The sequence below is a fragment of the Diadema setosum genome, chromosome 4 (genome assembly GCF_964275005.1).
Source record: "Diadema setosum chromosome 4, eeDiaSeto1, whole genome shotgun sequence".
NCBI classification, from domain to species: Eukaryota; Metazoa; Echinodermata; class Echinoidea; order Diadematoida; family Diadematidae; genus Diadema; species Diadema setosum.
Genome location: NC_092688.1, coordinates 16,300,416 through 16,316,590, shown reverse-complemented (window position 1 = coordinate 16,316,590; position 16,175 = coordinate 16,300,416). Strand labels below are relative to the sequence as shown.

Below are 16,175 nucleotides of genomic sequence, written 5' to 3'. Positions count from 1 at the left end.
GTAAAACTAGAAAAGAAGAGATGTTTATATGGATTGTATATATTGATTGTGAAAAAAAATGTACCAGAGTGTATCAAAACATGTTAAACCGATGTAAAGTTTTGGTATCAGTGTTGCATCCAAGGTTGAAAAGGACTATAAAATTGGTCCGGAGATTTTTGTATCAATTTATTTGTATATTATGTTTCCATTGATGAAGAATAAAATATTCTTTAAAACAAAAAAAGAAAATGAATCGTGCGTCTTGCACGATCGAGTGCAACAAAACTTTGATGATGAATGTTGCCTATGTTGCATGCATAATAATGAAGCACACAGTAAAATGCATGTATCTAGTATCATGCGTTTGAACAAAGACATAAAATTATCAATTGAAACAAAAACCAAAAGGCTACAGATATGGCGTTTTTGCCCCTTTTCGCACACAATAAGAAAAACAACAACTGAATTTGAATAATTCAGTACACTATGATAGTATCACTGGTGTTTTAACTTCATAAATCAAGTGGAATAAGTAGATCGATAAATTGATCGATTATAAGTAGATCGATCGATCATGAAAATTGAAAATGAATCGTGCGTCTTGCACGATCGGGTGCAACAAAACTTTAATGATGGATGTTGCCTATGTTGCATGTACAATAATGAAGCAAACAGTAAGGTGCATGTATCTAGTATCATGCGTTTGAAGAAAGACATAAAATTATCAATTGGAACAAAAACCAAAAGGCTACGGATATGGCGTTTTTGCCCCTTTTCGCACACAAAAAGAAAAACAACAACTGAATTGAATAATTCAGTACACTATGATAGTATCACTGGTGTTTTAACTTCGTAAATCAAGTGGAATAAGTAGATCGATCAATAAGTTGGTCGATTATAAGTAGATCGATCGACCATGAAAATTGAAAATGAATCGTGTGTCTTGCACGATCGGGTGCAACAAAACTTTAATGATGGATGTTGCCTATGTTGCATGCATAATAATGAAGCACACAGTAAAATGCATGTATCTAGTATCATGCGTTTGAACAAAGACATAAAATTATCAATTGAAACAAAAACCAAAAGGCTACAGATATGGCGTTTTTGCCCCTTTTCGCACACAATAAGAATAATGAAGCAAACAGTAAGGTGCATGTATCTAGTATCATGCGTTTTTACCCCTTTTCGCACATACAATAAAAAACAACAACTGAATTTGAATAATTCAATACACTATGATAGTATCACTGGTGTTTTGACTACATAAATCAATTGGAATAAGAGATCGATCGATAGTAATTTGATTAGAATGGGAGAATACACTGATGTGACCCGTCGGCACAATACCCCGATAAAGTCGCATACCCCAAATGTATAAGGAAAATTGCAGAATATTGTAATTGAGATGGAGAATAATTATGAGGGTGAAATGTCCTTCGATATCAAAAGTTCAACGTCCCGCTGCAAGAGTTAGAAATGTTTTTTACTAAAAGTATTTAGTTCTATCCCTTTTCGTAATTATGTTGTACGATAAGCGACTCCATCAGGGCACCGCGACAACGGGTCACATTATAAGCTTGCTGCGATAAGACTAACCCCTGTCTATAGTTAGGGGCAGAGTATTTCAAACCATGTCTCCACGTCCCATGTGTAAGAATGGGCACCTTGTATACTGCATGTTGGGATAATGATAATGGCAGGGTTTTCTAAAAGAGCAGTGCTAACACTGCTGATTCCTTGACTTTCAATGTATTATAATGTATCTATTCTTTTTTTTTGGCAAGCTGAAAATTTTTTAATTCCGTAAGCATTCTAATTTAATACATGTATGTTGAAATAAATGCTTCGAATTGAACTGAATTATTTACTCGAGGAGCACACCAAATCATTTTCCATCTCTAAACACTTCTAAAGCAGATAAAAATTCATCCAAACGATTTGGAAACGAGGGTTACTGAAAACTTGGGATCAATATCCAGAAGAGAACCTTCTCAGCCCCCCCCCCCCCCCCCTCCTACCAGGATGAGAGAAAAAGCTCATTGGTGAAATGGTCCCTCGCAATTGGATCTATTATTGGCAAGATTCGGTAAAAAAAAGGAGGTAAGTTTCGTGTCATTCTGGCTTGCCAGCCATTCTAAGAGTTTTATGGGTGGAGGTCACTGCCTTGTTATCTATCATAATTATTATCATCACAATTATTGCGATGATATTGGGTACGATCATGATTATGAAGACGGGCTTCTGTTTTTGTGAAGTAATATCCATCAGTATATACCGTAAAATCACTGAAAGACAACACTAGGACAGGTAGTGTATATACCTGTTCAGTATATCCATTATTCCATGCATGATGTGATTCAAGCTTATTCGTTTACGATCTCGATATCATTTTCCACATTTTCGAAGAACTTGTTCTCCATTCTTGTCTCATTCTGTTTGTTTCCAATCTATATAAATTCATTTCTTTGCTGCCTTTTCACTCTTGTGCTACATTATTCATGACTCAAGTAGATTATTATGCTCGATACTGTTGTCGTAGACGGTTGGTGAATCCGTGTACGTTGGTTTTGACTATGAAAGTCACATTACACATTGTCTTCAACTCATGAAGCATCATTTTTTTTAATGCGCTTCTAACACATTCCATTACTATTATTGTTTTGTACAGCCTCTATCGGACACAGAATAGCAAGGCACAGAGTATGAACATGTCTTAATGAGATGCCTCTGTTGTCGTTGTTGTTGATGATTTTCTCTTTTCTTTTCTTTTTGAGGGGGTGGGGAAGAGTTTCAACTCCTGTTTTGTTTTGGCGTTTCTGCATCTAGTAAGAAATTGTGCTGACAAGCTAGCCAGCTTTATATCCAGGAACTCTTTCTCTCCAACTATACATGCTCTCAAATTAAGTAGAATAAGTAGCTTTCAGCTTATTGTTTCAAGTTGAATACCTTGCCTTGTCGGTATTTTTTTAAAATGTTGTATACTTGGAGAGCAGATTTTATTCAAGCATGAATATCTCATCTATACGACATAATTATTCCATTAAAACCGAATTGGCATTCCGGGTACTTGCATAAAATTTATACCTATAGCTCATTCAAGGACTGATACGCACTGTGCCGCGCTATTTGACGCTGACAATCGGTCTAACTCTGTGTACAAGGCTTTTCATAGAATCACAATGAGAGACAGTTATTGATAGAGACAGGGACCAAGCCGTACGAAAGTTAGTTATCTCCCTCATTCCTACGAAATACAGTATAGTCTGCCACTTCCCCCTTGTGTTTTTTTTTTTTTCAGTGGATGTACATCCACATTCAACTGCACTGCACGTGAAAGGTATTACAGTGGTTCTGCATTTTCTTTAAGCAAGAAAAGGGTTTGTTTTTCTGCTATTTCTAGTACTTTCTTCTTTTTCCCATCTGAATATGAAAATACGAAAAAATGTAATTGTATGTTCATTGTGTGAATACTATCATCCGTACGAGCGCAACTATGATGCGCCGTCTTGTTCATGTCCGATGAATTTTATATGATTATCACGATAATAGGATAATCGAGTTGATATCCGCATTTCCTCACGTTAACAGGATTTTTTTTTTCTTTTTAAGAAACCGTATAAACGACGATGACACAATTAGACACGCTCCTTATTCCATCCATTTCTTTAAGACAGGTCGTAACTCAACGAAGTATTGCTTACGTGCCTCCGCTATAGCTGACGCAGATGATACACAATGTGAAATTTTTAAAAAGACAATAACAATAAGAACAACAACGCTTTTCTTTCATTCAAGCTGAATTATAGCCAGATTCCTCCTTCTGGGGCATCACGTACGTATCATGATTTATGGAAGCAAAATTTTCAGCATTCACGCATTCTGTGTATCACATGACGAGGCACTAGCGAGGCGGTACTACAAATCTATGATTTATAAGACTGATAGTCATGCAACTTCCCTCGTTTGGTGGGAGAACCCCCTCCCCCTTCTATGCCACCCAGTCAAAGAAGCATAAACAACAGTTCACGATGGTTAAACCATTTAAAACTAGAAAGCAATGCAAAATTGTACTTTTCTGGTGACGAGATTGGCAGTCTTTTTGAAACTAGGTATTCTCACTTAGAGTGGTCCCTTAATACATTAGACATTCGATGAAAAATTTCGAGTAAACATTTAGATACCTAAGCCTGAAGGCATATTCAATTCTGTTTTCAGTCTTTGAGCAACACAATCCCACATGCTACCGGCATCACTGATAGTGTGTTTAACTACTGCAATGGCAAGATAAAACGATCGCTAAATGTTAAAAAAAGGAGTATAAAATGTCTATGGGTGACCGGATTTACCATTTATCATGGTAATCATTTGCTCAAAGATATCCTGAACAGCGTAACTTGGAGAACACGGAAAGTTTACTGCTTTTTTAAATCTATTTTTGAATAATCGTTGTATTCATCTCAGTTGACAAAGTTTAACAAGGCTTTCAAGTATAAAGTCACTGCAGTGTTGAATACTATCGAGAGACTAAATCATAATTATAATATTACCTGGGGGGTGTTTCACAAAGCTGTTCGTAAAGTTACGAACGCCTTACGAGTGACTGGTGATCAGTTCTTGTACTGAACTATGGACATTCTGATAGTATAGCACATCAGAACTGATCACCAGTCGCTCGTAAGTTGCTCGTAACTTTACGAGCAGCTTTATGAAACTGGGCCCTGAAATGTTATGTCTCTTCAGAGTTTCAAAATTGCGTATAAAAAATAGTGCCTGGCCTTATTCTGTCCTTATTAATTCCATCTGAATCAGTGATATAACTGCGAAGCAGTGAATTAATCACATTATCCGACATGAGCAAATTTTTTTAGTCCGTGGATTCTATACGCGAGATTCGAATGCGTAAATCCGCATGACGCCAACCTACACGAGAACGCACGCTGACGTGCTCGTGTGCAAGGACAGTATCCTGTTAGGGTCTTGAAGTTTTGTTTTAGTCCATGGACTAATTCTAAACATCCTTTAGACCATCTTTTGTGATGCTACCATACGAATATGCACGGCCATAGTGGTTTCCTATCTACTGAAGATGTAAAACTCGTCAATGCTCTCTGAACACCACATAATCCGACAGAAACATGACTAATTTTCGCTCCAAAGCAAACAAACAAAGAAACAAACAACAGCACGAATAAAGAAGGAGACAATGAATCAAACTGGCGATCATAGAATTACGTAAGTCTGCAGCCATACATAATCTGGTTCCATAGTGTATCTGAACCACTGGCGACTATTTTTTTTTTCCCGACACCTCTTTTTGACGGGTCATTACCCCATTACCCCAGAAACCATATTTCGGTGGGTTGATATTGTATATAACATTACACACAAACACATACACACACACACACACGATTATGACAAATTAAACAATTTCTTTATGTAAATTTAAACCATAATCTAACACAGACTTCGAAAATACCGCGTAAGCATGCACACGAGGAGGGGGGGGGGGGGGGGGGGAGAGAACGTGTCAATCTAATGCATTTCCAAGACGCGGGAAAGAATACTCTCATCCGATATATCTTTCTTATCTTATAACATGCCATGTGATTTCATGAATACTGGTTGTTAAATTAGATGAAACCTGGAAGTTAATTTCTATGACCTGTAGGTGCGATAGGATGTAATATATACTAGATTGGCTGAAATCCACCCACTCAAAGCATGTATACTAGCATGACATATGGTTAGATATTATTTACACACCTGTTATGGTTGTCACAGTGAAATCGGAGTATTAGGGCCCACAGTCGATATGTCCATCAGTGCAAGAGGCTGCCTTTTTGTTTTTGTTTTTGTTTTTATCATGATTATGCTGAAATGCAGCGAGAGGGAAAGAAAGTAAGAGAAGGAGAGCTAGAGTGTGAGAAAGAGAAAGATATTTGGCGAAAGACAGAGGTGAGAGTGAGAGGGAGAGGGAGAGGATGCGGCGAAAAACGGAGGAAAACACGCGAATCATGCACGTGCTGGAGAGAACCAAACAGGCCTCCGTCACTCCATTCTCCCGTATTGATTGGCTTTCGGCGTGCGGGACTGCAGTAAGTGATGCATTTTACAGCGCGTGGGACCGCGGTGGCCTCGGCACAGTGGATTGAAGGGAAAGCTGGGTCAGGAGAGCAACATGCATGCACTGTGTATAACACGCGAGAAGATTTTTTGTTGTTGAGAGAATGAGAGATGGGAGTCACTATAGGGGCCAAGGTTTCTTGTGATGTCTTGAGAGAGAGAGACAAAAGGGGTTCCGTAAAAACAGGTTAGCAGGACACATCATGATTGAGTTGAAGGGATTCGGTAAGGGGATGATGATGAATTGTTAACTGAATTATGCAGAGAAACGTGGTCAATCAAGGGACAAAGGAAAAGATAATATATTGCGAAGCAGAAATACAAAGTCAGAGACATGATACTATACATGCTATAACATATGTACATCTACTTTATATATATATACATATATATATATATATATACATATATATGTGTGTGTGTGTGTGTGTGTGTGTGTGTGTGTGTGTTTGTGTGTGTGTGTGTGTGTGTGTGTGTGTGTGTGTGTGTGTGTGTGTGTGTGTGTGTTTGTGTATGTATGCAAATCTACGTGTCTTTGACAGGTACATCTTTTCGGTTAAGTTTCTTCATTACAATCATATGGATATTATGCACACAAACATTGTGCACATAGATATACATGATACAAACAGAGAGAATGCTTTTGTACGTATGTATAATGCATACATTTTGAGAGATAGGGACAGACAGACAAACAGACACACAGACAGAGATATAAATAGATACAGATGCACATCTTGTGGAGATTGAGAGATTGCGAGTTGGTGTGAGATGTGTCGTGAATATGAGTGTAGCTAACAATAATTATTGCAGACTGTCGTTTTTGCGCGAGACCTGTGCACAAGACCTCCAATCTGTGTTCGGGGGGCTCACGTTTCTCAATCTCCGACACATCTTGCCGAGGCGCCATATCTTTCTCCATTCAAGTCACGCTCACACGCCCCCCTCCTCCAACCCGAAATGCCAGCCTCGAAATGCAGGGCGCGATTATGCTAATGAGCCACATGAGTGCCATGTCGGCTGTATCTATAATGCGTCCAACTCTTGTTTAAAGAAGAAGCTTGGCGCCAAATTGAGTGGCGTTATTTTCTGCCGGGCATGAGAGACTAATTTGCCGTCGCTTTAATCAATTTATTTCAAGAATGAGGGCATTTTATTAAACATCGAGACAAAAAAAAAAAAGCACCGGGGATTTTCTGCATTACTAATCGGCAGTGAAAACAGCGTGACTTCAGTTGACTTTGTGAGTTAAAACGTTTACATGCATTATAGACTGCGATCAATATGCATAAAGGGCACATGACAGTGGGACCATCTGTACGTCGATATTTGCAATGTGCGCCTGTACAAGGGACCTCCTCCTATACATCAAAAACGCAGCCCACATTTCATCGACTGCCACGTCATGACAAAACATTCTCTGATTGCATTTACGGCTACTGGAGCAAACAGGTCAAATGAGATTGCGAATCATTACATTGATTGGTATGTGTATGCAAGGTCACAAATGGTTGGGTAGAGAGACGACTTAATGCAATAGATATAAATATGTCTGAAAAACACGATCTGATGTACGTATGACAAGACGGAGTGTATATTCAGAGTGAACCCTAGAAAATGTCTCCATATTCGGATTTGAGGGCAAATCAGCCTGCAACCTGACTGCATCTTTCATGCACACAACTACTTGCCTCACCCACCCTTTCCTTTTGAATTGACAAAGCAATATACCCACGTTGCCCTCGTATCTTTCCCTGCCAATCAACCCATGATATAGCACCTGGCATGATTCCCGCGCTTTGAAATGTCAAAACATTTCTACATAACTGGCATCTGGGAAAAAATGGCATTTGCACTTTATTCAAACCGCTCCTGTGGTCGTATACAATGCCAGAGTCATAGAAAGTCGAACTATCATCAAGAGCAAACATGCGTACAGGAAACGTAAACATGACATAAGACGTGACGTGAGTAGTAGACTGAATAAGAGAAATGTATGGAGATAGTGGGAAGATGCTGATACTCGTACCGTACGCCTCTGTCATCTTTGGAAGAATATAATCGAGACAATAATGAGGACAGACGATGTCGCAGGATGCCGGCTGATGGAAGCTTTCGACCTTGGGTCTTCTTCAGCTTTATTTTCTGTTTATACGAAATGAGATAGATGTTTTGAGCATAACAAATCATAATATGGAGTAATGAACATAATACATTGAGTACAATTTCAGCATGAGTTAACAGCTTCAGAGCATACTTGGCAACATAGCAATTGCAAGACATTCAACAATGGTATTGCTGTAAATAAATGTATGGTGTAGTTTTGTTTAATATTCTTTATTGTATGATATGCCTTTTTGTGATATATACCCATTATTATATATTTGCTTACAGCAATACATTGTTGAATGTCTTGCAATTGCTATGTTGACAAGTATGCTCTGAAGCTGTTAACTGTTGCTGAAATTGTACTCAATGTATTATGTTCATTACTCCATATTATGATTTGTTATGCTCAAAACATCTATCTCATTTCGTATAAACAGACAATAAAGCTGAAGAAGACCCAAGGTCGAAAGCTTCCACCAGTCGGCATCCTGCGACATCGTCTGTCCTCATTATTGTCTCGTGTATGTATATATAAATAAATAAATATATATATATATATATATATATATATATATATATATATATATATATATATATATGTGTGTGTGTGTGTGTGTGTGTGTGTGTGTGTGTGTGTGTGCTTATCATTATGTGCTCATTCGATTCAGGACGGCGAATTTATAATTGCGTATTATAGATCAATACCATCTGTCCTGTTGCGTGTCACGAGAGCGGCTGGAGCTATGACTTTCATTGATTTTTTGAGTGACGTATATTCTTTGATTACACTGAGGTATGTCTTTATTCAGTTAATTTCAAAAAAAAAAGTTTTAAAGTTATGGGTAATATTCAAAATTCAAAATTTTATTGAAGTATTTTCCCCTACGGGTGAAAATCGTAACATCGGCCATATTTTCGTAACAGAAATTTCGCATTGCGATGAGCACAAAGAAATGAAATTTCTTACTTGAAATTGATAAGAGTAAGATGTAGGTTACAAGCCATCGTAGTCTTCTCGTAGCCAAGCAAACATTATTTAAATCGTTAAACATTATTTAAATCGTATTTTTTTTTGATCAACCAATGGGAAGAGTTGCGAAGTGATGACGTCATGGCCTAACGTGACATCACAGGATGTAATATCATATTAAATAGTTTTACATTATTTTGTGAGATATAGGAATGATATGAGTGTATGCAAACTGAACTGCAAACCATTCATTATTGAATCATTATCTACATATCATATTTGATATACATTGCATTTACATTACCACACAAGGGGTATTCAAAGCCGAAATCGGACTTGGGTCGCTTTTATATTCAGGTATTCAAATTCATTAACTTCATTTATGTCCGATTTCAATGAGCATCTCTCAACCTGTTCGTCGGATTTCACTCTATTATATCTAATTGAAGGCAATGTAACATGCGCTTTAAGATATGGACAGACAGTGACAAGAGGAAGGACGGAGATATGAGAATCTTCAGAAACTAGAACAAGTAATTAAGGTGATGGGAGACGGGTATACATACCTTTTAGTACAATATTGAAGGCACGTTTCGACTGTCATCCTCCGCAGGTCACTGGTGAAGGCCCCTCTGAGCGTCCGCTGCTGCGGATGGATCGAGTCTGGGAAGCATCCCTGGTAGGAGGCTGGAGGAGGAGAGAGTGGACAGGTGAAGACGGAATGAGAGAACCTCGCTAATGGATGAGCAATTCATAAGGGAAATTAAACTGCACTGCATGTTGCTTTTCTAAGAAATGCATGCAGCTTTAGACACGGATCTCGTATACATTATCCCTCTTATATAATGTTTTTGCATGTAGAGTGGCACAGAAAGGCCTAAAACTACGAGCGCCAAACGAGGGAGCCGGATAAGATGAATAAGTATTAGGGGGCCTGCATTGAAATCTGACATAACACCTACTCTGACAAGCATCAAAGATACTAAACTTACCAAAAAAAAAAATAGAATGTTAAAAAAAAAGTCACAGAAAAACAATCACATCCATACAATGCAAAATGAATTCGAAATAACAGCAAGAGATCAACATTAAAGCAAGAGAAGAATGTTGATATGCAACAAAGAATTCATTGACATAATTTCATTCTTTTACACGAGGATCCAGTTTGGTTCTCTCTCTATCTATCTATCTATCCCTCTCTCTCTCTCTCTCTCTCTCTCTTAATGACCTCTTCTATCAATGGCTTCTTAGCTATAAGATCAGAGGAGATCAATAAGTAAAAAGTATCATTTTAATGCTATTCATTTCTGTGTAATTTCATTTTATATATCCATGCAGTTACAGTTGGAAGTTTTTTTTTAAAGGACGTATTATGCCTGTCAGGTACAATAATCAAGCGTAACTTCTACTTTAAGGTAGTTTAGAAGATTCTCTGTCTGTTGCTATATCGACATACCGGTAATCCGAAAAATTAGGGGAAAAGTTATATCGACATACCGGTAATCCGACAAATCAGGGGAAAAGTAGGAAAACACGCCAAAGATTCCATTCTCACTCAACACGCAAACATTTTGAATGAAGTGAGGGCATTACTTCATTCTTGCGCCGTAGTCAAGTATACGTAGGCCTATATAAGGCACGTATGGAATTGTAATCTATATTAGTGTATCTCCATGTAAACATATGATGCTTGTGTGTGTGTGTGTGTGTGTGTGTGTGTGTGTGTGTGTGTGTGTGTGTGTGTGTGTGTGTGTGTCTGTGTGTGCATGAGGGCATCAGTATCTCCGTGTCTGTGTGTCTGCGTCTTTGTTTACGTTGATCTCCTTTGGTCAACGATAGGCAGAACATTAGCGCTGTAACTTGGTTTTGGGCTTTGCTACCTAAAAAATGCTGCACCATTAACCATTATGTTGTTCTTGTGTATTTTTCATGTATCTAGCTGGTGTTAACTTTTACATAATCTCCCCCTCCCCCGTTGTATTCGTTTATTCATTGTATTGTGCACATTAGTATTGTGTGTATCTACAAGTAGATAGAAAAAAGCGTCGAAAACGGATCGTTCACCCTAGATGGATTGCAACCATTCAAAATCATCAATCGTCCATATCCTTCAAGGTAATCTCCTCCTGGTACGCAAGGATTCTTCAAGTCTTCTTTCTCTAACTCAGATCCGATCAATTCCCTCACAAGATCCTCACTGAGAATACAATGCCATTGCTTATCAGTCTCTATACATTTTTAAAGCAGTATTATCTTCTTGTGGCCTGGATTGTGGAAGGAAAAGCGCGTGTCACTGAATTTCAAAAGCGCTCGGACCAAACTCAGTCAGCGAGACCATGACCGAGGCAGGTGCTTATAATCACTGATGGGAATGGCTAATGGCGTTGCCTAGATACGAGACGCGATGCCTGCATCAAATGGATGGGCACAGTAAATATTAATCACCATTACACCAACGAAGCTGACCCATTTGTGCGCGAGTTACCACTTCACCTAACCGTGGTCACTCAAGAACAAAGTCAAATAGACATACTAATTATGTCCCTGTATCATAACTGTTCAAATATATATATATATATATATATATATATATATATATATATATATATATATATATATATTTAATCCTGAATAACGAGGGCATTTAGCAATCAGAATGGAGCATCCTCTCTCCCTCATTTTCTCTCTCTCTCCCACACACACACACACATACATACACAGATATATAATATTATATTGTATATATTTATATATTCGTATATATATTTGTATAGATGTTATATACACTCGTTTTCGTCCTCATAATCCTCTCATACATGAATAAAACGAACCTGACAATAATTATGTTTGTGAATAGCACTGCTGTTTGTGGTTTTGACTTTTGCGTCTGTCGCCCTGCGAGACTGTTCGAAGAACCTCAGAAAGGGCTGTACGCTACAAGGATTACATTCAAGTTCACAAACAAACCATACACTTAAGTAGGAGTCATGATTCTGTGAATGATTGCGGTGTTAAGCTGGTACTTAGTCCGCTTGTTGCTTTCTAAATACTATATAGAAAGATCTGTAACTGGCAGCAGTGAATATGCAGAAGAAAAGGCAGACTATATAATTGCTCTTTTAACACTACATAATGAAAGCCGCGGTGACAATGATAACAAGCACATAAATCATTCCCTATAGGGCTATTGTCTTTTTAGTGTCCTGTAACTTCCATGGTTCCTTTTTTATTTTTTTAATTGAATGACTCTGGTCAACGACTTCATTTTATCACATTTTTTTTTTTTTTTGAACTGAAATCCGTGATGAGAAGATGTACTTCTACTTTCTCTTCTTCCTCCCCTCTACTTAACTGTCACTACCGATAAACTACGTACCTCTTTCACGTGGCACTATGGTGATTTGAGACATTTATCAACTTTTCTTAGGGTGACGAAAGTAGGATGTCAAGAATTAAAGCCACAGTATGATAGCATGATTTCTCTTCAAACGAGAATACACCCCATAAACCTGTACAAATTCGCTCTAGGTATAATAAATGCCTAAGACAGCTTTGTAGCGATAGGGAAAGTGAGAGCTGTCGGAGGATTAAAGGCATTATTTACCATTTGCAGATGAAACAAAAACCCAGCTTTAGTGCTTCGAAACAGTTCTAAAACGTGAGTCAGGGATAAAAACACCCAATGTAAAAATTTTAATCAGTATAATCAATGTTTAGTATTGTTAAGTATGTACAAAATGTGAACAATAGTTATAATAAAATTGTTTCTAGTATAAACCGTCTACATACGTTTTATTGAGAAAATAGTGATATCTCCTTATATTTCGGGCTTGAATGCTAAAGTTATAAACGGTAGCATGTTTTGTGATACTACTGACCTATATGCATCAAATGTGATAACTCCAACATTTTTTTTTTAATCATTGCCCCCAGTGGTAAACAGTACCTTTAAAGCGATTAACGCTCAAATGATCTTTTATAAAGACAAAGAGGTTTATATGGCAGTGTATGGATTGGACTTTTCTAGTCTCAAAGTTTATCCGTACGCAAAGGTGCAACACATTCTCATTCGGACGTGGTGTAATGATACCACAATCTCATAAACACGTATGTAGACATGCACAAACACACGCACTATGTTCTGTGCCTATTTTCTTCATTTTGTTTGTTAACCTGTTTTTTTTTAAATCTATTTGTAAATTTATTCCTCATCAACTTATACGTATTTTCTTGGAAGGGACCCGCACATTATAGACACTGACCTCCAGTGGGACCCTCCGTCATCTCGCTGAACACGTTTCAAACGTATACCTTTCAGTGTCGTATACGGAAAGCATACTTGTTTCTAAAGGAGTAATTATTGATGGTTGATTTCACTGTATCGTCATCATATTCGCATACCTTGTTAATTTGTGATGTTGAAAATGAAATTAATTGGCATTGTGTGATAATGCATAAACAGTATGTTCAATATTGAGATAAGGCCACATTTCTACAGGGTAATCATTACATGTTATTCTTGTTTACACCCTGATACATCTAGCAACCCGAAGCTGAGAAATATAATTTATACACACACACACACACACACACACACACACACACACACACACACACACACACACACACACACACACACACACACACACACACACACACACACACACACACACACACACACACACACACACATATATATATATATATTATGATACCGCCCTTCCGATTAGACATTTCCACTCCGGTGTCAAACGTCCGAGAAGAGCAATAGCACTGGGTATATCATATTCGGAAATCGATACGACTGCTCACTTCCTGATATCCATTCGAATCGTCCACCAGCGTGATCTATGACGATTTCTATAGCAGGGAGTATGTTATGTGTTTCGGATGGCCATTAGCTATTGTATACGTAAACATTTGAAAATTAAAACTGGAGAAAGGCACGGCAGGACTAGTTGTAGGTTTCAAACATTTAGCAGTATATATATATATATATATATATATATATATATATATATATATTATATGTCTATAATACAATTAATGTAATATATGCATACATCATATTCATACACACATCATAAAAATATACTTACTAGTATATGATATATATTTTATGTGCACAAATATTTATATGTGTATACCTGTCATATAGGTAAGTATACTGTGTGTGTACTGTGTGTGTGCAATGTGAAAGGGAAGAAAAGCGCAAAAGAAATGAAGTATAGAAGATGGTATTGGATAAGTGGGAATGAGAAGGGTATGGGGAGGTACAGAGAGAGAAAGAAGGAGAGAGAGAGAGGGAGAGGGAGAGATATACAGACAGACAGGCAGAGAGAAGAGAGAGAGAGATGAAGACGAAGCGGGTGGAAGAATACAGATATCAATATTGGAGAAATGAAGACTGGAAGATTTCGAGGGAGTGGGGAAGATGTAGGGGGTGAGATCAGAATGATTCAATATCAGGATTAGATGTTGATAATAGTCCGAAGATCGAATAGCAATGTATGGGGCAAAGATATATTATATCAATCACCAAATTACGGCAATATCTTGTGTTTTTCTTTTCCTTGTAACTTAAGTTACAATATGTGATTCCATTTTGAGTTTGAAAGTTGGTTCCTATTCTCAATTCTCACCCTCTATACCCTACTAAATATTTATGTTTACCCACATTAGAACGTATAATCACAACGTTACCGTTTTCCATAAACGCTTCATAATTTCTGTTGGGAAGGGGGTGTTTCACAAAATAATGGCGAAATTATTACTGGTAGTAGGTAATGATGTGTTAGCAAGACTAGTAGTCCGTTTAGCTGTTGGGGGGGGGGGGAGGGGGTTAATAAATGACGAAATTACCACAGGTACTAGGTCATGGTGTGTTTACAAGACTAGTGGTCCGTTTAGCGTAAACCAGTTTCTGTTACATGATACCCATGAGGCCTGCTGGTCCGAGATGTTCATACGCTCAATACAACCATGCATGGGCTTCCATCAGGCCGTGTGCTGGGGGTGTTTCACGAAGAATTTAAGTCTAACTTAAAATTTAAGATTGACTAAAAATTATGGTATGCCACTAGTTTCCCTGTTCAATTTTATTAGCCTAATCACCATCCACTTTAAATTATCATTAATGTTTACAGCATAATTCTTTTGTTATTTATTCTATCTTGTATTATTAATGGCTACATGAAAAAAGTCTCCCAAATCTTCATTTTCATTAGAAAGTTGAGCAACATTGAAGACACACACAGCATACCATAATTCTTTTAGTCAATCTTATAACGTTAAGTTAGACTTAAATTCTTCGTGAAACACCCCCCCCCCCCCATAGCGATGGTGAAAACGTATTCTGCAGTGGTCCGAGACGTGTCACAGGGATTCATAGGGTACTAATATACCTCCATTGTCCCGCAGATAAATAAAATATGAGACCAAGATGACAGCTCGGACGCAGTTGGCAGCTGTACAATACTGCGCCTTGTTGATTTCACACGTGGTGTCTTCACTGTTTGGCGAGGCTAGAACGATGTGCCTCCTGCCACGCACAACACCTGCCTGTCCCCATTCGTTCTCTCAACGGGAGATAATTTGCTTGATTGAACGAAGCTAAATGAGGCCGCTCTATCAATTATAAGCTATAGCAGCGGTCCACACCAAGTCATATCAATATCTATTATAAGTTTCAATCCTCTGTTTCGGAATAATTAGCGTGAGGCAATTAATCTGAGCTCATATTAAACGACAGGATGCATCGACAAAACAATGTGTGTGTGTGTGTGTGTGTGTGTGTGTGTGTGTGTGTGTGTGTGTGTGCGTGTGTGTGTGTGTGTGTGTGTGTGTGTGTGTGTGTGTGTTTTCGGTATATTTGCATAAATGTAAACATGTAAAGGGTTCCAAATTGGATGATACATAAATAGGGTAAAGGGGGAATTGGGCGGGCAGTTTTTGCCCCATGAGTCATTCATTTAAGCCATCATTT

The 16,175-nt window shown here is 37.9% G+C and overlaps 1 protein-coding gene across 1 annotated transcript in view; it reads right to left on the bottom strand.

Annotated features, from left to right (window-relative positions):
* Positions 1 to 16,175, bottom strand: part of LOC140227655 (sialate:O-sulfotransferase 2-like) — a 90,362-nt gene that overhangs the window by 48,839 nt on the left and 25,348 nt on the right. The window contains exon 2 of the mRNA XM_072308071.1: positions 9,757 to 9,877. Coding sequence (XP_072164172.1) covers positions 9,757 to 9,877 — 121 coding nt within the window. The remainder of the gene's footprint in view (positions 1 to 9,756; positions 9,878 to 16,175) is intronic.